Source organism: Melozone crissalis, unplaced genomic scaffold (assembly GCF_028551555.1).
Source record: "Melozone crissalis strain CALT ecotype California unplaced genomic scaffold, PUWL_Pcris_2 ptg000005l_1, whole genome shotgun sequence".
Lineage (NCBI taxonomy): Eukaryota > Metazoa > Chordata > Aves > Passeriformes > Passerellidae > Melozone > Melozone crissalis.
Genome location: NW_026535783.1, coordinates 29,581,350 through 29,607,467, shown reverse-complemented (window position 1 = coordinate 29,607,467; position 26,118 = coordinate 29,581,350). Strand labels below are relative to the sequence as shown.

The 26,118-nt window shown below is 42.6% G+C and overlaps 2 protein-coding genes across 2 annotated transcripts in view; both read left to right on the top strand.

Moving 5' to 3' along the window:
• Positions 1-1,669: 1,669 nt before the first annotated feature.
• On the top strand, positions 1,670-10,443 carry FNTA (farnesyltransferase, CAAX box, alpha). Its single transcript, XM_054284748.1, has 9 exons — positions 1,670-1,845; positions 2,576-2,661; positions 3,210-3,324; positions 4,183-4,287; positions 4,966-5,092; positions 5,431-5,579; positions 7,604-7,666; positions 8,171-8,342; positions 9,874-10,443. The coding sequence occupies exons 1-9, from the start codon at positions 1,697-1,699 to the stop codon at positions 10,003-10,005; spliced, it is 1,098 nt and encodes a 365-aa protein (XP_054140723.1). The 5' UTR covers positions 1,670-1,696; the 3' UTR covers positions 10,006-10,443.
• A 12,448-nt stretch (positions 10,444-22,891) lies between these two features.
• The window catches only part of LOC128941786 (E3 ubiquitin-protein ligase KCMF1), a 45,306-nt gene continuing 42,079 nt past the window's right edge, over positions 22,892-26,118 (top strand). The window contains exon 1 of the mRNA XM_054283731.1: positions 22,892-23,441. Coding sequence (XP_054139706.1) covers positions 22,892-23,441 — 550 coding nt within the window. The remainder of the gene's footprint in view (positions 23,442-26,118) is intronic.

Below are 26,118 nucleotides of genomic sequence, written 5' to 3'. Positions count from 1 at the left end.
TGTAGGAATTTTGGAAGAAAATGACCAAAAAAACACAACTCTAGCTCAAATAGCAGAGCTAATAAACCAGATTTCTTAAAGATCTGCATTTCGTGGTGTCCCCTATCCATGGAGAGCTGTTGGTATCTAACAAACGTGCAATGCAACTTGTCTTTCCATGGGTCAGGAACAACAGCTTTTCTTTCTGCTCTGTCTCTTACAAACAGGATTTACTGCATTTGAGATTTCTCTCATTCATATGTACACATTTCCTCTGATCTGTTTTTAGTACACTTTGTTTCTTTTTATGCCTGTGTTTGTTCTTCCTGTCTTTTTTTTTATTATTCTGCACTTTAGAACATTTTTCTTTCTCTTAGGTCCTGCTGGGTATCCTCTCTGTCTCTAGATATGCCCATTCCCTCTCTGTTGTATTCATAGTCCTGTTATTCAAAGTAGCCTTTCAGTAGATTTCTCTGGTTTTTATCCTCAATTACAATAGTAATTCCAATGGTAATATCCTCAGTTAGTATAGTCTATATTACTGCAACACCCAGAAGCAGCAACCACACTATGCATTCCAAAGAGTCACTGTATGAACATCCTGGCAGGAGCAAATGAAGTCCTCAGAAAAAAACAGGGCAGAAGAAAAGGCAGGGAGACAAGGAAAGCACAGAGTTCAAGTGGCTTCCCAAAGGAGACAAAGCTGCTCATTGACACCTGTGGACCTGATTCTTCCTTGTCCTGGGTCTTGTGTCTCCAGTTGCAGCTGTGCATTTATACTCCCTCATTAGCACTGTGGAACCATTCTTCTTTTCATGAAATCACCGTAAAACATGTGAAACACACAGCAGCTCAAAATTAAAGACTTTAACCATTTCCACCACATATGGAATGATTTCTCACCTCCCTGAGAATGCTGTACAGATGCAGATGTATGCACAGCCCTTGCTACTGCACATGCTCCGCCTTTCTTTAATTCTCTCCATGCTAATGCATCCCAAAATGCCCCAGATTACAAACATCAGCTGCTCTCCCTAATGACTGTCCTCAGCTACTTTGGCCTGCTGACCAACAGCACATCAGGGGATCACAGAATCATTTAGGCTGTAAAAGACCTTTAAGATCATCCATCCTGTCAGCTAGACCATGGCCCAGTCTACCCTGGCTGGTCCGTATCAATGTCTAATCACCTTTTCTGGGAAGGAATTCCTCCTGATGTCCACCCTGAACCTCTCCTGGTGCAGTATGAGACTGTGTGCTGTCACTGCCTGTGAGCAGAGGCCGATTCCCATGCGGCTACAGTCTCTTTCAGGTACTTTAAAGAGTGACAAGGTCACCCCTGAGCCTCCTTTTCTACAGGCTAAACACACCCAGCTCCTGCTGGGTCTGCTGCCTTCTCCAATTTCTCCCACTCGTTAAAGGCGGCTGTTTCAAAACCTCCAATTTCACTTTTTTGCAGAGTCAAAATTCCTCTGCCTTGTCCTGTCAGATTGTCTGAGGCTAAGATGGCGCCAGGCATTGTTTTCCCTCCCCGGAGTGAACTCTCCGTGAGGAGGCCCGGCGGGCGCTTCCCGGGCGGAGGGAGGGAGGGCAGGCGGGCACCTTCCCGGGACGCGCCACACGCGCCCTCCGCGCCAGGGGCGGCGCTGTCGAGCCGCTCCGCCGCTCCGCCCCCGCCTTTGTGGTGCAGCCGGGTCCCGGAAGCGGCGGCGGAGCGATGGCGGCGGACGGGAGGGCGGCGGGGGCGGTGGAGCTGCAGCCGGAGGGGGACATGGAGGGCGGCAGCAGCAGCGAGCCGGAGGGCGGCTTCGGGCAGCTGCTGGAGGAGGAGGAGGATGGGGAAGATGCGGGCTACGTGCTGTACAGGTACGGCTGCGGCGGCGCGGGGCCGGGCTGGGCCGGGCGAGCACGGCACGGCAGGCACTGCACGGCACGGCACGGCACGGCACGGAGTGGCAGGCGTGAAGTGGCGGGGCTGGGGCCGGAGGAGTGGGAAGCTTCTGAGAGGGCCAGGGGACACCTTTCACTAGATCGAGTTGCTCAAGGCTTTATCCAACATGGCTTTGAACGCTGCCAGAGTTGGTGCATACGCAGTTTCTCTGGGCAGCCTGGTCCAGTGTCTCACCACCTCTACAGTCAAAGAATTTCTTCCCAATGTCTAACCTAAATTTTCCCTCTTTCGGTTTGTACTCATTACTCCTTGTCCCATCAGGACAGTTTCTGACGGAAAATCCCTCTCCAGCTTCCCTGTAGATCCCGTTTAGATACTGGAAGGCTGCTCTGAGGGCGTGACACGGCATTCTCTTCTCTAGGCTGCACAGCCCCAACTTTTTCCTTTTGTCTTTTTGAGAGTGGTCCAGTCCTCTTTTCAACATCGTGGCCCTGGTCTGCTCCAACGCCTCCATGTCCTTCTTATGTTGGGGGCACCTTTATGTATTTATATGCTGGTCTGTGTTACAGACAGTAAGGTAGCTAAAATAGTAGGGACTGTTCAGAGCAAGGATGTGTTACTGGACACGCGTTCATGCGTGTCATGGTTTGACTAGCATTTTGTGCTTTTTAGAAACATTGAAAACACAAAAACATGTATTTACAGGGACAGGAAGGAATGGGCTGATATTGAACCTGTTCCTCAAAATGATGGGCCGAATCCTGTTGTTCAGATCATCTACAGTGAAAAATGTAAGTTTTAAATTTATTATGCCCTTAACCATTTTTGAAACAAGTCTTCGTGTTTTGGATAACATTTTCTAGAGTGATACTGTGAAGAAATTAATTCATTGTGTTACGGTGCTTGTGTGTGGTGTTTTCACCAAGCATCCTTGAAGCTGAATCTTCACCTGACATGTTAATAGCCAGGGTTCTCCTTTAGAATCCTGTGGCTTAAGAGGTAATACAACAGACAGCATGGTTCATGTCACAAGGCATTTCCAGCCCACAAATGGAAGCAAAACATGAAGTTCTTGCATCTGGTGAAGTAGTGAGAGTAAGCAGTGCAGATCTTTTATGATTGTTTTGGCTATTATTCTGATGGTGTGCTTCTAACATACTTGCAGCTTTGTGGTGTGCTAATATCCTGCACAGGTCTCAGTGGAAAATGCTTTCAGATCGATAGGTATGATTAGTTTTACAGAAGTATATTTAGAGCACAGAAAGTAGGAAGCAATTTAAAGGTTTATTAACCTTACCCCCTGTTCAGGCCATTGGCTAAGATGCTATTCTCTATTTAGTCCGAGATGTCTATGATTACTTCCGGGCTGTTCTGCAGCGGGATGAGAGAAGTGAAAGAGCTTTCAAGTTAACAGCAGATGCCATTGAGTTAAATGCTGCAAACTACACAGTATGGTATGTAGTAATCTTGGTATTATTATTTCTGTGGTCATTCAATTGCCTACCTTTTCAGTCTTTAATATTTTGTTCATTGAATTAAGGCATGCCTAGTTGAATTTACACAGAGGAGTAGAGAACCTTTCCAGTGAGCTTCCAAAGAAAACCCATGTTCAGTATGTCCCATGCCTCATGTTAAGTCAGTGGTTTTCATTCATTTGGCTCTAAGGATATTATCAGTCAAGGTCAGGGCTAGCCACAAAAAGGATGTTGCTGTTTAAAATTAGATTACTTACTTGATAATGTGTCCATGGCAAAATGCTGAAGATGCCCTCAGTTGACTTTGAGAAGAGGCATAAAAACATGATGGCAAATAATTTATGTATTTACTACCAATAATAAACTACTAATACTTTTTGCATTTTAAAAGATCTGTCAAGTTAGGTAATAAATAAACAGTGAATTTCTGATATTCAGAGCAGGGCATTTTACTTACAAGCTAACAAGTACTTCTTGTACATCTTCATTCCACTAATTTCCATAAAATCAGAAGGTTTGCTTTGTTTCAAGCACAGAAGTCTTCGTTTCTGTGACAGAAAACTATCATGGGTACAGATTAACTTGAACATGATTGCTACAATCTTAGATTATGTAGTGTTGCAACCAGTCATATCCTAGTTCAGTGCTGTTCCATAATTGAAAGCCCTTTAACAGAACTAGATATGTGGTTAAGGATTTTCCATTAGTTTTAGCTTTTTGCACTGTTTTTATCTCAGTATCATTTACAAGAACTGTGAACAAAGGTGATTCCATGTTCTTCTCTGTGAATTATAGGAAAGTCCTTTTGCAGTGTTCAAACGCTTGACTTTTATACAGGCATTTCCGGAGAGTCCTCCTGCAGTCTTTGGGAAAGGACCTCCATGAGGAACTTAAGTATATTACAGCTATCATTGAAGATCAGCCAAAGAACTACCAAGTCTGGTAAAATCATGCTTTCTTTCCTGTTCTTAATGTTTTTGCAGATAATATTTGTTTTGTAAATTGTCCAGTTGTGGTGGAGGAGTTAAATGGAGTTGCATCACGTCAAAGCTCCTTTCAGATATTTTTTCTAAGTGTATGATTATAACATGCTAAGCAGGTGTTGTTTTCTTGTTAATTTCAATTTTTAGACTGCCAAAATAAGTCTGACAGGTAAAAAAAAACAAAAAAGATTTGTGAAAAGGCAACTGAGAACACACACATAAATTAGTGTCTTATCTTTTATTGTGTTTTGGAGTTTGCCTGCCTGTTGTTGGGGTTTTTCCCAAAATTAATAGGAATAGGTGAAAGAGCAATATTGTTATTGCTAGAGAAATTATGCGGTAGTAGAAAACTTTACTCTGCTGAAGACTTTGACCATAAGTGTGAAACTGTTGTTTCAGGTGACTATTACTTGTCTAAAATGAGATGATTGGCCATGGTGTATGTGTGGTTAGAATTTTTTGTAATATGAATATGTGTCATGCATTTCTCAGAGCCAAGTGAAATGTTCTGGTATGCTTAATTTGAAGTATTTAACTAGTGGGGTTTTTTTCCTAAGTTGTGCACTTGCTATAAGCTGCTGTTATATAGAACGCACACTCACCAAAAAAATTTAGACTTTGTTCTTCTCATCATTAGGCATCACAGACGGGTGCTGGTTGAGTGGCTGCAGGATCCATCCCGAGAGCTTGAGTTCATAGCTGACATTCTTAACCAAGATGCCAAAAATTACCATGCCTGGCAACACAGACAATGGGTTATTCAGGTATTGTATCCACAGAACTCTTGATTCTTTAAATAACCTGCATTTTAAATGTGTGGCAGAGGTTAGCTGTAAACTTTCCTTTTAGGAAATGAGTTCAAAGAATTGAGTTGTTGTCTCCTTACTGTTGTGTGTGTGAATTTAATGATGACCTAATACCATTGTGTACCACTGAGCATTGTAGCATGCTCCTAGCTCACCTGCAGACTTTTTTTTTTTACTTTCTGTTGATTTCTTTAAAAAAGGCTCTATCTGATGTTCAGGCAACTTAAGAACAAGAATGTATTTAAAAAAATAAAAACTTTTGATTGTGATACTTTCTCTTCCTTCCCTTTCTGTAGGAGTTCAAATTATGGGACAATGAACTCGACTACGTGGACCAGCTTTTGAGAGAGGATGTGAGAAACAACTCTGTTTGGAACCAACGGCACTTCGTCATTTGCAACACCACTGGCTATGATGACCCCGCAGTCCTAGACAGAGAAGTCCGGTTAGTAATGCTATTCAGGCTCGTATTAAACAGTATCCGTTACATGAAAGCAAAGGAATACTTTCACAGTCCCCGTGGGCTTTGTTTTCTGATTTTTATTCACTTCTGGGACTAACATTCACAGGTAGCAGAACAAGTGTCAGGCTGAAGCAAGCTCTGCTTATCCTCGGCAAGCTGGTGTCATGAATCGGTTTTCCTGGCCTGCTGTTTATTGTGCAAACAAAACTTTGGGGTTTATGGTGAGCTAGTTATAGTAGGACAGGCTACAGAAGATCTGTGACACTGCTGTGCTGTTCATTAGTATTCTACTCCTAGAAAGTTTGGAAAGAGGCACTCTTCAGCTCTGGCGCCTGGAGCACCCCTACCCTCTTCCTTCTTTCCTGACCTTTGTGTCTGCAGCAAATAAAACTATGCAACTACCTTTGTTTTTTCTCTTAAATATGTTACCATAGAGGCGTTACCATCATTTCTAATAGGCCCAGCCTTTCTATTGGCACATCCATCCTTGGAGCTATCAGAGACTGTTTCCGATAGACATGGAAGAAGCTACTGGCTGCTTCTCACAGAAGCCACCCCTGTAGCCACCCTCCGCTACCAAAGAAACAGGCCATGCAAACCCAATACAGTGACATGGTTTGTAGGAAGAGGGGTTGACTTTTATGAGGAATTTGATGCAGCTGGAAAAATAAACCTTTCAGGAGTATGTGGTTGGTGCAAAGAGAACTGCCTCTGTGAGATGGCTAGTTTCCAGGAAAAAGAATTTTGTACTCACTGTTTCTAGGTTGCGTGTTTGTAACTGAAGACAAACTGGGCTTCTAGACATATTTTACTACCCATGGTGGTAAGAGAAGCCTCTTCATACAGTTTTCACATTTCAGACTCCTGATTAGGGTTGATGTTTATGAGAAGATATTAGTCAAAAGTGAAGAAGCAATTAAGCAACTGCGATTTTTATAGAGTTATTTTTCAGAAGAAAGACTGAATCTCTGAATCTTTTGGTGCATTATTCATAGAGGATCCCAGGCCTCAACATCTTCCACGGTTGTCTTTGCAACCTTCTAGAAGCTTTATTTCTCTTCCAGTTTAGAACGTTCCTGTAGATTGGTGAATCTGAACCATTTCCGTGACTAAGACTTTGATAACTTCAACTTTTTATCTCCAGAGTTTAGATGGGCATCCTCTCCTGATCTTGTCAAGATAATTGGGTACCATCTTAAGAACCAGACTGGCTAAGGTTAAGATTTCCCAGATGTCTCTATAGAAATGCTGGTTGGTTTATAAACTCGTTCTTTGTCACAGTGACTGCAGAATGTTTTAAAACAGTTACAGTTGTGGGTATTTTTTAGTACTCTTGATATATCAGATACTCCTCTATCTGCAGCCTCTGAAGATAATCAGAATGCTTGGTTATGCTGGGAAAGGCCAGAAGATAAATCTGCTTTGTGTAGATGAAATGTGGCTTTGTGGCTATATTGGAGGTGCCTTTTGTTGCTTTGCTTTTATAGCAATTGCCTCACTGTTGCTTTCACAGAAATGCTGCAGAAGGCTGTGTGAGCTGAAAGCTCAAGCTCTGCCTTTCTGTGGGTTTGCTTGAGTGCAGCCTGAGGAAAAAGTTCTGGAAATAGGTACTGAACATACCACTTGTAGTTATATTAACAGAGTTCAGTTACTCTGGCCATTCTCAGCTCCTTGCCATTTCTGAGCATCAAGATATGAGTTACTCCTTTAGCATACCAGGAGAGTGTATTGTGTTGTTTTCTCAGTGTTTTTGCTAATAATTTTGAGAACTGATTCATTATTGTATAAATTCCAGCAAATTGAACACTTAAAACATAGTGTCTGCTTCTTTGAGACTCCTGATCATTATATTGTGAGCGATTTTTGATCTACCCAGGAGAGATGACCTACAAAAAGAGTAAAGTATAGGCTAGAGATAAGCATTTGGAAGCTTCTGGGCACGTTCAGGTAATTTCTAACTGCATTGTTATCAGTTGCATTCATGACCCATTACCTTTTTCTTGCAGGTACACTCTTGAGATGATCACGGCAGTGCCACATAATGAGAGTGCTTGGAACTACTTAAAAGGGTGAGGTGTATTTCTCCATGAGGCAAAGAATATGTGGAAGGTGTCTGATGCCTACTTCTTAATTAAAAAGATTTTTTTTTCTTTTTGTTCTAGTGTAGTGTGCTTAAGCAGGCAGGCAAATACTGTCACAAAGGGTTCTTATATTCTAACCTAATTTCTTTGTAACTTTTCACTAAGCTTCTGGCCCTATAGTTCTTGCAGAAGGACTACAAGTACTTCTCATGCTTTTAAAAACTTGACCTGTAATGTCACTGTGTTAAAAAGCATAGATAGGAAACAATTAACATGCTTTCAGTCTAAGTCCTGTTCAGTTGAACAAAAACTATACTAGCTTACTACAACATGAGGCTGTACTAGTTTTGCATGCTGCTTAATTTCTGACTTACTTATATTTGCAGCCTGATTTCAAACCTAATCTTCAAGTAGCGGAATCATAACAAAAATGCAATTATTCACACCAGATTTCCCATCATTATGTGTCAAGCCTATTAACCTCTCTTCTAGGATTCTACAGGATCGTGGTCTTTCTAAATATCCAAATCTGCTGGAGGAACTGTTGAATTTACAGCCCAGTCACAGTTCACCCTATCTGATTGCCTTTCTTGTGGACATATATGAAGATATGCTAGAAAACCAGTGTGATAACAAGGAAGAAACACTGAACAAGGCATTGGAGGTACATTTTGAAAGCTTGGTTTTTCTTCCCAGGGATGCTGCCTATTCCTATCTGGTTTTATAGCTTGACAAAATGAGATTGATTTTCATAAATAGAACAGGTTAGTTGTTAATCATGAGAAGTCTATGAAGAGTTTAACACAAAAGCCAGACAATCACAAGGATCTCATGAATTTAAATATAAATAATAACTAGCCAGTTATTAAATTACTCTTAAATTTTCTTCATATGGTGGTGAAGGAAGGTCTCTAATACTACCTGCAGAAGAAAGAAGATGTTTGAATAATAGAGGAGTTTTCAATGTTTACTTTATAGCATTAACGCACTCTCTTCTCTGTAGATTAATGAATTTTTCTCAGAATATCCATGTCCAAACAACCTCAGTTGAGCTCCCGTGGCCCTTCTCAGCTCTTTCTAAGAAAGTTGACAAAATTAGCTTATGACCAGCAGGCACTGGGGTATCGTATCAGTAAGAAATGTCAGGCACCACTTCCTAGAGAGCATAAATTACTTCTGGCAATGATGTGTATCTCCCAGAGTTTCATACTTGGCTGTTCCAAGTATGTTGTAGTTGTAGTTGTTGTAGTTTGTAGCATAGTTTTTACGAGAACACTTTCCATTCACTGTGAGACTGACTGGAACTTGATGTTATTAGATCTGCAGTTCCACCTGGAGTCTTTGTGTTCCAACATTGTTCTTTCTCAGCATTTTCCATTGTAGTGTTCCAGGACCAGATTGTAAACAAGTGCAATTGGCTCCTTTATACTATTTCACTGATTTTAAGTTCTCTGTTTAGACATCAAAGCTCTTAATTTTTTAACTCCATTTCACTGAGTAAGGCAATGTCATCTGCATAACAAAAGGGAATTTAGTCTGAACATTTGTAGTGTTCAGACTGTATAAAATTTACACAGCTTGTCCTGTAAGTATTATTGATTTCTACTGTGCTGCTTACTCAGATCAAAATTTAAAAAAAAAACAACAAATATGTAGAAGTATCTGCACCACCTCTTAATGTTGCATAAGAGAGGGTTACTGACTTGCAGGGAGAACCTTTTTGGGACAGTCTGCTGAGGAAAAAAACAGAAATAAAAGATCTCCTGTCAGTCCATCAAGAGTATTGAAGATTCAAGAGCAGGATGATCTTCCAGTGTTTGGAATTAAGTAGTTTACAACCTGTTGGATGACTAAAAGACATTCGAGGTTCTCAGGAAGTGTGTAGTATGCTCTACTACAGGGTGCATTAGGCTGGCATGGATGATGAGTGGTAGGCATGGGAGTGAGTCAAAAGGAACTCGTACAACTGAAATGGGCTTGGAGGGATTTTTGTGCAGTGTCAGACTGGCTGGCTACCAACTGGGGTTGTCATTAGTTTGATGTCATTAAACAGTTACAAATCCCATGAATAAAACAAATGTTGCAGAGGAACATATTTCTAACACTATCTGAAATACAGGTTATATGCATTTTATAATTAAGAATTTTATAAGCTTTTCAGTTTAATACTCCAGTCTCTCGTTTTTCTTTCACAGTTGTGTGAAATTCTGGCTAAAGAAAAAGACACCATCCGAAAAGAGTACTGGAGATACATTGGAAGGTCCCTTAAGAGCAAGCACAGTTCAGGCACTGAACAGAGCAGTACACTGACGGATAAAGAGCAGTAACTGAAGATCGAAGAAAACAGTGTTAAGCTTTCAAGCTGTTCTAAAGCTGTACTAAGTAAGGTCATCAACAAGTTCAAAGTCCATTTGTAAGTATTGCAATGGGAGAGGAGTGCAGACTGCTGTATAGTCCTCAGTTGCTGCTGCTACTTGACTGCTCTAGCTGCAGTCAAGACATGTATTAAGGCTTAATTATTGAAATGTACCAGGTAGAGATTTTAATTCCTAACTAAAAATACATAAATGTATACCTATTACATTGACAGTGCTGAGTTAATGGTTGGCCTTGATCTTAAGAGGTTTTTTCCAACATAAGTTACTCTACAAGTCTGTGAAGCACTAAAACCATGTCTCATGTTGTGGCTTACCCACTTGTGGTTCCTAACACTGTCTCATGAGTTTGCTGCAGTAGTGTGACTGCAGGTAACTTTTAACTATAGGGGATATAGAGTAACCTGATTAGTGCAAGTAGGCGCTGCAGCTGTCGCCATGTGTGGGAGCAGCTGTGTAACACTGTCAGCCTATGCTGTTTTATGCAACTAACACCAAGTGTAATTTTTTAATAAAAATAGAGAACTTAGAGCATTTGTCTGATTTTATTAAATGTGTTTCTTTTGGTCCTTGTAAGTGCATCGTTTGGTTTTTTCAGATGCTAATAGAGGTAAAATATCCCCTTGTATAAGTATTGGATTCTATTGCATTGAGATGTCTTTTGCACTTGAGTATTCTTATCCCAGAAACTTTCAGGACACCTGATATATTCAGTGGAGCCCTGAATTCTTCCCTGCACAGACAGGAAAAATGCTTTGAGGATCCTGGAGAAGGTGTATACCTACATCAGAAAAATGCATCTACCCTGTTTTCCACAAATGGTTATTGTAAACTGTGTTCTTATGGAGTGTTTGTCTGATATGAAATATTTTATTGGGAATGATCATAGAGGGAACAAACAAGTGCTGGTGTTTATTCCTTAATATGCTGTCTTTCTGACACTAAACATTAAATGGTGTTAACTGTGATTAAACAATAGTGGAAATTATTTTTTAACGCTTGAAATTCTTTAATTCAATGCAGTCTTGAAATTCAAAACAACTCACAGGGAGTGGAATTGATATACAAAGCTGTGTAAATTTGTAGTGGTTTTGCTGCTTTCTCAGCAATAGGGAAAACATTTTTGCGTTTTCTCAAATGAACACTGAAAACAGACATGGACTTCAAACTTTTGGAGATTGGTTAACCTGGAGGGTTCTTTTTCTTTCATTCTTTTTTTTTTTTACATGTTTGGGGTTTTTTACTATATTTGAAACTCTAATACAAAGCAAAAAGTGTGTTTCTACCCCTATGAGTTGTTCCTAATTGAAACTGTACTAAATATGGAGTACTGAATAGTCAGGGTGTTCAAGGACTTCAGGGTAAAGTAATGTATTTGCCAGTATGAGTCAAGAAAGCTCAGAAAGATGAACAGTGAAATACAATCCTTTAAATAAACATCATCAGTGAAGAGGGAACAGAATTCTTCCTCTATCTTTCACAAAATTCAGAGGACACTTGGAATAAAGCAGAGTATTCTTTATAGACTAGCATAAATTTCAGCAATAAACCATCACAAGGTAAGATTGATGAAGAGTGTCCACAGGGACAGTGTGTTTTGGGATGTGATCTCAGTCACTTGTGGGCTGAGGCAAGAGCTTAGATTTAGCCATATAGACTTCCTAGTGGTAAGAATAGGTAGGATTCCTCTGACAAAACCTTTCTAGGGATATGGTCAACCTATGACCTTCTTACTCTTGAAAATAATGTCTGTAAGTAATGAATAAGATTCTAGCAGAGTTGGTAGGGTTTTATACTGGTATCCTGGGTTGACTACATGATGCTTTTATCCCCAGTCATCTGCTCTATTTATGCTGAATAATAAGTTTTGCACCTTTAAGACGTGTTCCAGAGAGTGAAGGGGGGAGAGAAGAAGCAGCAGTTTGTTTTCAGACACTGCACTCACTCATCCACATTCCTGCTCCTGACTGTTGTCTGCAGAGGGACAGACAGTGGGACAGAGCTCTCTTTTGCTTTTAGTTAGTTTTAGCTAGCTGAGGCAAAGAAGTTCCCTGGACTGTGGTTTTGTCCCTTTTTCTTGGACCTGTTTAAACCTGCTCTGGACTGAACACCCAGGGGAGCACTGGCAGCTGCATCTGTGGCCCACCGGACCGGGCCTGGGCCGCGGCATTTCTGGCACCTGAGGGACTGATCAGAGACTGAGTGAACTCAGCTGCAACCTGGGGAGGGACTTTCTGAGTTTGTCATCTCTTTTGGAGAGGCAAGGGGGTTTATTGCTTAATATTGTTTAGGTTTTATTGTTTAATAAACGTTTTTTTCCACTTTTCTCCAAGGAGGTATTTTCTCCCAGACCAGTTGAGGGAGGGGCTAATTGAATCTGCTTTTCTAGAGGAGCCCCTTTGGGGGTTGTCTCCCAAATTTGCCCTGAACCAGGACAACTGGTTATGCAAGCATAGTGGTACATGGAAAGATAATACCGCTTCTGAGCTCCATTTACCAATAAATAATCAAATACATTTTTTTAATAGAAAAAATACCTTGTCTTATGTAGAACAAACATGTAACCTAACAAATTGTGTAAATCCTAGAGAAAAAAATGTGTTGGACCCTAGAATTCTGCTTAAACAACAGGAATCAAAAAAAGTCACTCTGTTGAAACAGAAGTGTTCCTTCTTTCAAATGTTTATGTTTACTGTCACTTGGATTCCAAGGAAGCTTTCAAATTCTCTGGCAAAGACACCTCAGTTTTCTGCTGGTCAACCATGCACAAAAATACTGAGCTGTCAGAGCTGGAAAAAGGATGGCCACCCAGCCAGGTTGCAAGTGAAGCCGCTAAACCTTGAATTTTAATGGATCCGAGAGAAAATGTTCCTGGTAGAAAAAGGATCTTGACAAAATGTAGAGAAAAGGGTCTTAGAGCAGGAAGTTAGAGATTACTTTAATCTGTAGGCATTGGTACTGACTGCCTTTGATCAGGGCAAACTTCACAGTTATTTGTCCCAATGGGTTCATCTGTACAAGAAAATTTACTGTTTTTATTGTTGTAATGATGTGACTCTTCTGTTTAATTTTATTATTGAAGAGCTGTGTCTAAATGGAAAACTACTGATACAACTCTCCCTTGTAAATCAGTGTAACTGGAACATTCAGTGGAGTATGGAGCATTAGTAAAGTGTGAAATCATAATCTATGCTTGCTTTCATCAGAAGCTGATATTCTTGCCTTGGTGTAGCCCTGTCTTAAGAAGCCCTTATTGACTTCCACCTTTTTGTATTTGCAACTTCGGTGGCAAAACAGTGTATATCTTTCCTAATCTATTGAGTAGAAAACCACTGCTAGCATAATGTGCTTCTCTCAGATGCTGTCTGGTTGTGCTGAGGAGTGTGCCGCTCAGCTGGACCTTCTGTAGTGGCAATATTCTCCAGTAAAGAAGTAGAGAGGTTACATGAAACACTTTCATCGAAGTGCTAGCTGCCAATTCATGCAGTGCCATGATGATGGGGGACTTGGAGATGGGACACACAAAACTGAGGGTGCACACACTTTAGGTTTCTCTAAGTATGTACCATGATGAGCTACCAGAAGCTTCACCAAATTTAGCTAAAAACCCTACCTCGAGATGCCCTGATGCCTACATTATATGTCTAATGAAACCGCTTGGGGATAGGACTGTCCTCCACGAGGTGCATCACCTCACTGTCTCTGAAGAAGCACTGAAAACCTGCATAGGATTTCAGCCTTGGGGAATTAGAATCGTTGCTGTATATGCTGTCGCCCCGCCGAGAAGGTGGACACCGGCCACTAGATGCCACTGTGACACGCACCCCAAGCCCATCGGCGCCGCTGATGTGCAGGAAAAGCAGCGGCGTCACCACCTCCCCGTGCAACATCACCACACCTGCTGATTAAACACGGAAGAGCAGCTGCTTGGTAACTCAATACCTAGTGCCGCATGAGCATCAAGCACAAGTGTTCTGGGAGGGGCTAAATGGTCATCTTCATGTTGGTGTTAATTGGAGAGAAATGTCTCGTTAACAGAAATGATGTTTCCTCTGACACTGGACACCTTGTACAGATTTGGACTTTGTTTAGTCCTGGTGTTCTACAAATAATGCCATGACTAAACCCTTCTGCTCAGAACTTGGGGTTTGTGGTACATTTGCATCTTTTGGAGACATGTCTCCAATCAGAGTGCTTCACTCATACACCTTCCCAAGCTGGAGAGTTTTGGTCCCCTAGAGCTAGCCTTGTTATGACAAATTTCTCTGGTCCCTCTGTAATGAAATGCTGGCTATTGCTGGTTGTTTCTGGGAATATAGATTGAAGGACAAGATGACCTACTCCTGCTTCTTGGAACTCAGGGGAGGACTTGGGCCAAACTGAGGAAGCCAAGCATGCTGTTGCAGATCTGAAAGTGATTTCCTTGCTTTCTGGTAAGCAGGACTAAAAACTTTGCTAAAGAAGGTCAAAGACAGACTTCTTTTTCTCATGCACTGGTTTGTCAAAACTGAGTTATATGGGCTGTCACCACAGTGCAGGGATTTTAAGTGAATAAAGAGATGCTCTGTGTCACTTCAGCCAAGCCACCTTGAGCACTCAGAGTGACTCAGGTGCAGCTGCTTGTTCTTTGTGTATGCACTGAGCTCCCAGGACATGCTACCATTACCCCCTCCCACGGGCATTATGCTAGCTCTGGTACCTCTGTCCACACTTGAAAGAGTTGGGTGACAGGTGTAATGCTGCCATTGCTGTGCTGGTCATGGGCAGTGATCTTATGATGACAGAAAATGTCTTGTGAGTTTGGGCTTCTTTTGGGTTTGGGTTGTTTTGGGTAGGTCTATTTCATTACTTGCTTTTTTGGTTTTCTGATGTGCCCTGACTACTGTTCAAGTCATCTCTCCAACAGATCCAAAACCAGCTGAGTAAGTGCTTGTGCCGCTACAAAGAAACTTTAGGAGGCAGAAAAGGGAAAAAAAAAAAAAAAAAAAAGAACTGCTGTACTCCCTCTTCTGCCAAAGCCTGCTTACCAGGATAAGAAGATGGCAGGTAGATAACCTTCTTTTCTTTCCAGGTGCTTGCACACATCTGCCTCTGTTCTAGCTTGCAGACACACAATGAATATGAGTTTTATTCCCAGTTTTACAGGACAGTGAGAGCACATTATCCCTGTATACAATAGCATATGGTGCTCACTGGCTTTTCTCGCTGACTCTTGCACTAACAGTTTCTCTGCTGCAAAATGAGTCCAAGTGTCTATTTGCAGGTACCTACAGAGCAGGTGTGGAGGGTTCCTGAGCAGTGTTCCAGCATTCTGATACCAGTTTAGTGGTACCGCAAATCATCTTGCTAATTTGTTTGAGGTCTAACCTGCAAAGATCCTGCATTGAGCTGAAGGCTACAATAAAAGGGAGTGTTGAGTATTTACATGGGCAACCGAAAACCAGAAACACCTGGTTTTAGAAACCAATTTTCAGAATACCAATTTTCAAATTATTCCTTAACTGAAAATTTTAAAATTTGTAAAGTGAGAATAGAAAACTGCTTGGCTTCTCAAATTCAGAGGAAAATATGTGAGGAGACAGGCAAGACTTAGTTAACTACTAGAAGGCATGTCTGGATAAAACCCCAAAAGCTGGATGAGACCTGTTTCTCATTTAGTGGTGCCCCAGACATAGCTAAGTTGCATTTGGAACTCAAATTTTCTCCAGTTTCATTGCAGGAAGAAGGGGAAAATGAGGGATGACTGGAAAAGGGCAAGCCAAAATCACTAGTAATGGATCTCTAACAACAGCTAAGAATATTACAGCAAATTATTTCAGTACAGGTGCCTGCTGTAGAACCAGACAGAGGCACCTGGCACACACAGCAATTTTGTGCATTTCAAGAGAAAGCAGTCTTTTCCCTCCAGGTTAACTGTATTGAGTTTCTCATTTATTTTTTTTAAGTGCTAATACACTGTCAGATACATGCTTGTCTGAGCCATGCAGAGTAAAATTTCTAGGGAGAGAAGAAGAAGAGAATGATGAGATATAACCTGTTTTACTGCAGGATTGCTACTTAGCAGCTATGGCCAAGACAAAACCCACATAAACCTGGTTTTTATATCCCACAATGCCGGCTTTGAGCCGTCACTTTATAGTACAGGCTTTTCCAGCAGAAATTACATATCTTTGAAAACTCCTGGTGTACTGAGAGATGCCCCTTATTCCAACATGTGCTAGTAGTCTTTGACACTGCGGGAGTTTCAACTTGCTTTCTGCTCCTCAGCATTGTGACTGCAAAGAAGACACAAGCAGCGCAGGCAAATGCCTCCCCAGGCATTGCCATGCTGCACTTAACCTGGATAGTACTGGAGCTGATGAGATTTTGCAGTGAGTTCTAGAGTGCCCCTTTGCTCACAAGGGTCCTCATGGAAAAGGAGCCAGCCATGAAGGCCTCCTCAAGTCTGAGGCCAATTTTGGAGACTGGCATTGTATCACCTCACCATAGCATCTCACATACCACATGATTTCAGCAAGTGAATTGCAAAGTCTAGGCATAAGGTACCAATCTTGAATTGTACTGAAATAGAGGCATACAGATCCAAAGATTAACCACCAAGTTTTGCAAAGAGTAGCTTGTCTCCTCTATGTCAGTATCCAGTGCTTATAAAAATAGGCACAGATCTCCACTCAAAAAGGTCAAAGAGAATCACGCAATTATTTGAATTCCCTTTGAATAAGGGAATTCCTTATGAATCAGTGCAGGTGTGATTAGAAAGAGAGAGGCGATAGGAAGAAAAGGGCCAAAAAAACCCAGAGGATAATGAAAATTTAGCTCATACCCTGAACCAGTATTGCAGTGTGCCTCCGAGAAATACGTGCAAAAAACACATCTGGGCAGCAGAGGAGTTTTTAGGGTGATGAGCAGATAATTTTTTAATTGCTTCCTCCTGTTCACAGAAAAAAGGCATTGTAAGTACACAGGATACATCCCTGATATCTCCTCCTTTTGGGAACAGAGCTTGGGACACTGTGTTTCTCATTCATTCACACGAATTAAGTCAAAATGGCAACATTTGTGGTTATCAAGTAGAGGATTATTGTTTTGTTCAGCGCTAACCTCCAAAGGAACAGCAAAAGTAATTTCAAGAAAGGATAATTTTTTTTTCTTTGTCCTCTTCTAGAGCTGGAATTGGGAGAATTTTTAAAAGCTATTTCTATTTCCTAGTGTGCTGTGACTTTATGTCCTGTAAGAACAGTGTGCCCACTGGAGCCACGCCATTACAAGGGTATGTGGTCAGTTTGGAGTATTTCTGTAAAAGGACAGAATGATTTGATGAATTTTCAGTGTTTGTTTTGACTCAAATTCTTCATAATGGTTTGGTCAGAAAAGTCAAAGAGAAGGAGTTAGCTGGGGCACTTTAAACTTTATATCAACATCTGGTATCTTAACTAGCATCAAAAACTGACTACAAAGAAGATGAAAGCTCACAGTAGTGAAGGACCAATCTGGGGTAACCTCTGAATGCAGACTCCAAAATGGAGGAGATAAACAAGGCAATTCCTCATTTTGCTGAAGACCAGACACACTTACTGATAGAAGGAAAAGAACAGCAGTATATTAGAATTCTATGCAGTACCTGCACACATATGTCTGGCTGTGTACAAGTTCCCACCAGCTTAACCTCTTAATACCACCTGTCCGACTTGCAAAAGGATTCTGGGATAATGCAAAATCTGTTACAGAGGGCTTGGGAGTGGCAGTGATTTCAGGGTATGTGCAGGTGAATATGGGGATACCACTCATGCCATGACAATTTTCTGTCTTTTCTTTTATATACCTTTCATGTATCCTCAGTGCTTTTAACATCCATACTTGTAATTCCTTAAATCTGATAGCTTAACATAGTCCTGGTATTCTGTTAGGCCAGAACATCCTAAAGGCCTGCAACTGGAGTCCAGAAAGCCCTACGCTATCTTGAGGGCGTAAAAGCTTTCATCAGAAGCTGATATTCTTGCCTTGGTGTAGCCCTGTCTTAATAAGCCTCTCTAAAATACATCTGTAAAATACATCCTGTAAACTAGGTTTAAGCCCATCCCAGGAAGAAATTCTTCAGGAAGGGAATATCACGCTATTCATTCAAGCCTCTTATTAGGGCATCTTTACTGGAAATGCTGATTTGCAACGTTTATAAAATTGTATACACAATCTGTTGGGAGTGTACGTTTCAGCATGCTACATCTTGGTGAAGTGTTGCACCATAAAAATCCTTATTAAATAACGAGATAAAAACCCCTTTATCCCTTAACAGCATCTGCCTCTCAATTTTAAGATAAAAAAAAGAACACATCACCACAGCTCAGGAAAGAAGACAGAAGTGATATTTACTCCTGGACTGTATGTGTGAAAAAATGAAACTGCTTTTGCAACTGCTGGTTGCCAGTAAATTATGGACGTAGCAGCATAGCATTTCCATTGCACATCCTAGTGGTGTCCAGAATTCAAAGTAAGAACTTCTAATAAAAGTTTAAACTGATAATGAGCAATTTATAGCATATTTAGTTGTGCTTAGTAGAGTATAGCTCTAAGGCCAAGTAGTTTCCATGTGAGGGAAAAAAATCTGCTGAAATTCAAGTCCACTCTTATCCAGTGAGATGCTTGTATTCCATTGCAAAATCTCCAAATGGGACTCACTAAGCAAAGCCGTCTGATGTTCCTGATTCCTACCATTTCACTTGTGCAGTTCCAGTGCTTTGGACACTTCAAGGTGGATTGTGAGACACCATAAGCAGGCCTGGGAACATGAAAAAATTCAGTTATTAAGAACTATTTATGCAGAAATACCATTTCCTACCTAGAATCCTGCCATAGGAATCCCAAGGTCCTTGTGTTTTCTGGACTGTTATCATGGCAAACCAGGCCTCCTTGGCAGAGAATGTAAAGCAGAAAGTAAGAATAAGTTATTTGGGACTTTCCTCATAAATTAGAAAGCAGCAAGACTGTATTTTTCTTAAAAGCTTTATTTACATATGCTGAACACAGCCAGGAAGCAACTCTATATCATGTTGAACCACTACTGAGCAAAAGGAGGCAGAAAAACAGCAGAAAAGTGCAGTGGAAGGCCCTGACATGTACCAATGTAAAATTTGATATTTGAGTATGTATGCATCACAGTTCCATATGCATCTAATGATGAGCAAGCAACTGATGTGAGTTTTGTACCATTCTAGTGTTTTTAGTTCCAAGTGTGAGCCTGAACCACCAAACCTGCAAGGAGCTCCTGTGGCGTGCAGTGGGCTGCTCAGCTTTGATACTGACGTGTTCAAGCAAAGTAAAGCGTTCCTCAAATGGATGAAGTCTGTTGGCATAGCAGGCACTGGATATATCAGCACTGAAGCAAGTTGAAAACACAGTCTCAGCGGGCTTTCAGTAGTTTACAAAGGAATGAATAGTTCTGAGGACATTAATGGCAATTGTCTCCTAATATAACAGTTTTAACACTGAGGAGTTCTGCTTTAGGATGTTACTGTTCAATTCAAAGCTCAGTGACCACTGTCCAGTGGTCAAACTTCTCCTGGTCTGCTCTAGACACCCTTTTTACAATGGCAGAGAAAGGAACTGCATGAGACCACACAACCATTTCTTCCCCTATTTCAGAGGATTTTTATGACTTTCAGACACAATTTTTATCACAGTATTATTATATGCTGGGAAAATCCATCAATTTTTCTGTTTATTACTGTGGCTTATCCAATGGCCTAATTTGCTGTGAGAACTGGGTCTCTAGTCCCTTGTCTGGCTCTGACCTTGAATGACTTTGAGTAAGAAAATTTTTATTTCTCAGCTTGCTTTTATTCATTGGGAAGATACTAATGTTGAATTTTTTTCCCTCATGGCTTTAAAGGAACTATCACCTATGAATTCTTCTGGTGCATGGGAGAGAAAGACCAAGAAACCCAATTATGGCAGGCTTCTTCCTTAGAGGCAGAGAGATTCATCCACACCAAAACTTCATAAACCTAACTAAAATCTTTCTTTCTCATTCTGCCTGTGGAATAGCAGCATGTGGGTTTGACAAACAGTATTGTTCAAAACCAGGACAGTATAGGTTATTATCACGATAATGCTAAGAAAATAATATTTTCTACTGGTGGCCATGACCTTGTAAAGGACATTCAAATTCTGTTATGTAGCTCTTTGCACATACAGACAGAGTTGCCACATCCTAATTACTAGTCATTTTACATTTGCAGTATTTGCTATATTTGCAGAAGAGAAAATCAGCAAAATTCCCACTGAAGGATATAATGCAGGTGCTGCATATAATGCTGCACGTGCAGGCATATTCTAGCATTATTCCAAAAGCTCCAAAGCTTTTATCTATACTATGTCTTTGGGTATAAATACAGGCCTTAAGGCAAGAAAACAGGAAGTAATAACAGGATTACAGTTTTAATTTTGGACTTCAAGTCTACAAAGATGGAGAATACGCCACGGAAGAGGCACCATGTGTACTCAAGGGATATCCATCTGAGAAACACTTAATAGAGGAAAGTTTATTGAACTGATTTTTAACTAAAATGCTGAGAAACAAGATGATTAGATCAAGGACTTCCAAGATTAAGCACAGAGTCTTCCAGGTCCCACTGAAATACCTGGCATGCAGTCTGTATTTTATCAGATGCATGGGGAGAAGCTCCTGTGGAAGGTCACTATTGTGTAACAAGATAAAATTGAGCCCAGTCAACACAGCATTGTAGTGCTCAGAGGGAGGAAAGTTATCTTCAGGAGGAGCCACAGTCTCTCACAGAAATGAAATATCTCTAGCCAGCCAAGTTACTAGCTTGCAAACAAGCTTGCTCTTCTAGAGATGAAAGGGAGCAACTGGTGGTCTGTAATTTGCATCTGGGAGAAACAGTTGCCATTTGCATTTAAAATTGTTGGTGACAAAATAAAGCAGAAAAACACATCCTACTAACTGCTCTAGTCTGTGTACTGTTGCTGTGAAAGGCTGGCAGGATAGGTACAGTTTTGTCACCAGAACTAGACTGGTGACAAACACTCCTGAGACATGCTTTCATGGTTTGGTAGTGAGTATTATGACAGCTGCAAAGTGCTCCTCAGGTTCTTGTTATCTGTGGTGTACTTCTTGCAACCTTTTTGCATGGTCATTGACTGTCTTTCTGTTTTCATAAGCAGTGAAGTCATTAGCTCCCATCAAAATAGTCCTCAAAATTATCCCCTACACCTTATAGAATTCACAGGTATTGCTTGCTGCCACTGGAAATGCCCACAACCGACTGGAATTTTAGACTTTTAGATCCAAGCTATCTTTTCAGTAGGCACTGTTTATGAAACTGCACATAGCTAAAGGAAAGCTGGAAGTGAACCAGTTGCTCAGACACCAGCAACACCTTTGTACCAGGAACAAAGAGTGCACACGCATGTACTATGTCAAGCAGAGGCTGTGTAATGCAACTGGCATGGGAGTGAGGTGGTGCCAGGAACGAGGTTGGCACTTCCTCCTTTCAACACCTTCTGGTTCACTCCTACCTTTCTGAGCACCTTGATACTTAAGCTGCACTGCTGTGGACCCTCACAGCCTTTGAAACAGACTAAGAAGACTTTTCACCAACATAAATGCTTAAGAATTTTGCAGCTGAGGCAAACATGTGGGAGCTGTGGTGTAAGACAGTGGAGAAGATAGAGGTGTTGGATTGGGAAAGGCAAAAGATGAAGGAATGCCATGAGCACAGTAGATGGAAAACTTCAAGAAAACAAAAGCACGTGGGAGAAGGTAAAAAAGATGGTGCTATTATCATGGATGGAATCTAGGGAAAGGCCAGGAAGTCACAGTAAGAAAGGCAAAAAGAAAATGCATGAAATATATGCCCTGTGCATCTGAACCAGGGAAGGAACATGGCTCTGTTGCAGGTCTCTCACTTGTTTCAAGACTGGCCCACTTCCATGAAGGGGTAGGAAGCCAACAATGACAGGATGAAAAGTCCTTGTGGTGTGGACAGACCAAGACACTTGTCTGGAGTACAGGGTCTTGAGGAGAAGCCATATGAGAAGTGGCTGAGGTCCCTTGATCTGTTCAGCCTGGAGGAGACTGAGGGGAGACCTCACTGCAGTCTACAACTTCCTCGTGAGGGGAAGAGGAGGGGCAGACACTGATCTATTATCTATGATGAGCAGTGCCAAGAGCCGAAGGCACAGCATGAAGTTGTGTCAGGGGAAGTTTAGGCTGGACATTAAAAAGAGGTTCTTAACCCAGAGGGTGGTTGGGCAGTGGAATGGGCTCTCCAGGGAAGTGATCACAACACCAAGCCAGAAAGAGTTCAAGAAGCATTCAAATACGCTCTCTGGCACATGTTGTCATTCATGGGGCTGGTCCTATGCAGGGCCAGGAGTTTGATTTCATGATCCTTTTGAGTCCCTTCTAGTTCAAGTCAAGCTATTCTGTGCTTCTGCAAGTGGGACAACACACGGCACACTGTGGGCATCCTTTCCACAGAGCTGGAGTTTAACTGAAGGACACTTCTGGCAGTCCTCTGAAGGCCAGACAAAAGCAGAACCCGGAAAAAAAACAAAAAACAAAAAACCCCCAAAAAACCAAACCAAACCAAAAACCACAAAAAACCCCTCACAAAAGAAAACAAACAAACAAACAAACAAAAAAAAACACCAAGAAAAAAACCCAAACCACGAAAGAAAGACTCCAGCCTTGTGCCTGGAGTCGCAGCTCCCCAAATCTGGCAGAATGAGTAACGCGATCAGTGACAGAACGCCGGCTCAGGGCACGCAGTTCTCTACCGCTCTTTCTCCGCTCCTTTTACATGAAAAAAGCTGATTAATGCATGTCCTTTGGGTCAGGCCGGTGCTGGGTTCCGTTACCTCGACCGCCTCCTTGCCCCGGGCGGAGCCCGCCCTGGCCCGGCAGCCCGTGCGGGAGGGCCGCCGCCCTGTCGGGGAGTTTCCTCTTCCTCCAGCAGCGCGGCCGGGGCGGGAGGAGGAAGGGGAAGGGGCAAGGGCCGGGGCCGGGAAGGCTCCAGCGCGGCCGCCGCCGTCGCTGGTGCGGCAGGGGCGGAGCGGCGCGGGAGGCGGCGCCAGCGGCCGGCGGGGCCCGGAGTCACCGTGTCACGGCGCCCGGGAAGCCGTTGCCGCCGGATCCGCCCCCCGCAGGGCGAGCGAGGAGGCAGGAGGAGGAGGAGAAGGAGGAGGAGGGAGGCCGGCTCCTCGCCGCCTCTTGTGTTTTCGCCCCCTTCCCGGCCCAGCCCCGGCCCCTCTCCTCTCGCACCGGGGCGGCGGCGGGGGGCGAGGCCGCAGCTGCGCCCGAGCTGCCCGCGGGAGCCCCGAGACAGGCCTGGGCCGCCGTCTCTGGACTAGGATGTCCCGACATGAAGGTGAGCGGCGCGGGGCGCCCAGGCCGCTCCTGGCGGCGGCGGTGGGGCCCGGCCCGGCGGCCTTGGGGGCCGATCATCATCATGGCGCCGCCGGGAGCGGGGCCCGGGGCCCGGCAGCGGAAGGAAGGAGAGGCCCGGGCGGGCGGGCCGCGCTCTGCAGTGTCATAGCGGGGGAGGCCGGTACGGCCCGTTCGCCGCGCGGCCTCCGCCGGGCGGGGCCGGGCCGCAGGTACGGCTGGTGGGGGGGTCGAGCCGGCCCGCTCCTCCGCCCGAAGGACGGGCGGAGCGAGGTGCGGCGTCCCCGGCGGGCCCGGCCGCCGTGGGTGGGCGGTGGCGCGGGGCGGCCCTGCCGACGTGTCGGCCGCGGCCGGTCCCGCCGGGCTCCGCGCTCCAGGGCCCTCCTGGGTGCCAGAGAAGCGGGGCCCGGGGCAGAAGTGTGCGGGCAGCTTGCCTGGCCCTGACGAGGGGTGGGTTGTGTTCTGGCGGCCCCGTGATCTACCCGTTTTCCCTCGGTTTTGCCTTGCGGCCGAGAAGGCCGGTGCTAGTGTAGTAGTGGCATGTTTGAGGCCGCCGGAGAAACGTGTTCTCTGTGTGCTGCTTGCCTCTGGTCCCGTTGTGTTTACCGCCGTGCAGGAGTTCAGTGGATAGTTAGTCAGAAGGAGCAGGGTGGAGGGAGAGATGGAAGGTAAGAAAGGAATTTCTGCAGGAAAAAGATGGGAGTATGAAACCAGGAGAGAAAGTTGATCGGCTTTTCCGTGCTTGTTTACCAGTGGGTAAAGTGTTTGAACTAGTATTTTATAAAACCAAGGTTTGTCGTCTGAAAAGATAACTTTCTGCCATGTTACGAACATGATACAGTATTGCCTTAATTTTCTCTTATCTAATTTATAATTTCTACATTTTATCTAATCTTAAAACATTTTGACAGAAACATTATAGGAGAATTCGATATTTGTGGCTCATACTGCTGGCTTCTAGTTGGTAGCTTGATTTTAGGCAGGGCTTTTGGTGTATGTTGTAGTATTTTGCAGACTTCTTGTTTGTGCAAGTACGTGTGCGTCTCTATCAAAGAACTGTCTTCCCTGAATCAACTAACTTTTTTTGGTTGTTTACTTGTTAAAGCTTACTAAGGCTGCCGCTTTTTCTCCCCTTCTCCCCCTGCCTTCATGTTTTCCCAGGAGGGTGGAGATAGACTTTTTTTAGTAAAAGATGCAGTTTTTAACCGAAATTAAATGATTGATCACAAAGTTTCTATTGGTGGTGGTACAGTAGGATTATGCAGTCTGCAAGTATCTGCTCTTATGCATGTATCCATAATACTCTCTTTAACGCACAATAGTGGAATGCAGGCTTTTCTGACTTGAACAGGTTAAAATTATGCGAGTTTTATCGTAGTCATAAGTGATATCATATGTTGTTCTTTAGTGATTTTCAGTGATAAATGCATGGACTATTATAAGAAGCAGTGATATGTGTGAAAAAGACATTCCATCCCTTTCTTTTTGTTAAAATAGAATTTGAAACTAGGTTTTCTTGTGTGTTTCTTATGGAGACTATAGCATGAATTTTCCTTTCAGTTGTAAAGTGTTTGTGGCAGGGAAAATTACATTTCCTGTCTTTGATATTTGTTGGTGTTTGTAAAAGAGTGACTGTGTATGAAATTGGGCTTAATATTCTCTTTCCAAAGCAGATTCTTTTAGACACCCCTAGTTAGGAAAAAAAGAGATAATTCCCTAATTAATTACCTAATTGGTCAGTGAGTGTGAGTTTTGAATCCTGGATGTGGACTTCTCAGGTGTGTGTGTGAACAAACAACGCATTCCTGAAACCATGAGAACACTGTGAGATTTCAAATGACATCTACCACTGTATCCTTGTGATTTTTTTTTTTTTTTTTTAAAGCTAGTCTGTCTCTTAATTTCTCAATGATTCTCCTCTTACTTCACACTTCAGGTATGTTCTTTAAGGCAACTTTAGTTACAGGAATAGAATAACACATATTAGTGAGGGAGGGATGGCTTCCCACTTTTGTGAATAAGAGGTTTGGGGGCTTGATTTTGGTAGAACTCTGGAAATCCATAGAAATTATATACTCAAAAAGAAAGGTGATTCTTGCTTCAGAACTGTGCAAGGTTATTCACAGCTGACAGTTTTTGATCCAGTATGACTAGTCTGGGGATGGCGGTCTTGGAAGAGTATGGGGAAAAGCAAGTTTTAATCATGTTTATGTTAATTTCTTTCTCTGTACTTTTTTAAAAATGGTCCATACACAAAGTTACAAACAAGATTTATTGATATTTCTTGGCAGAATCGGGATGCTGTACCAGTTTGATGGTGGAAACATATGTATTTGAGTATGTAAATGCTGGAGAAGTTAGAATTCTAAGAGCTTGGGACTTGAAGTAGGCTGTAAAGCATCTGAGGGAGATTTACTTTCCATTGGGCTTTCTTGACTGCCTCTTTGAGATAATAATCTTTACAAAACAATTGTTTGGGGTATTTTGGTTATTTGGCTTTGTTGTTGCTTTTTTAAAAGTGAGATTTTGTTATCCTTCACAAAAAGTTTCGCCACAGCCTGCCTTTTCACTGTGCTCTCATTTCGCATATGAGGTCCAGACTGCTGTTCCTCCCAAATCCAGGAAAATGGACACCAACTAGAATTTGGTGTTGCTTCTTT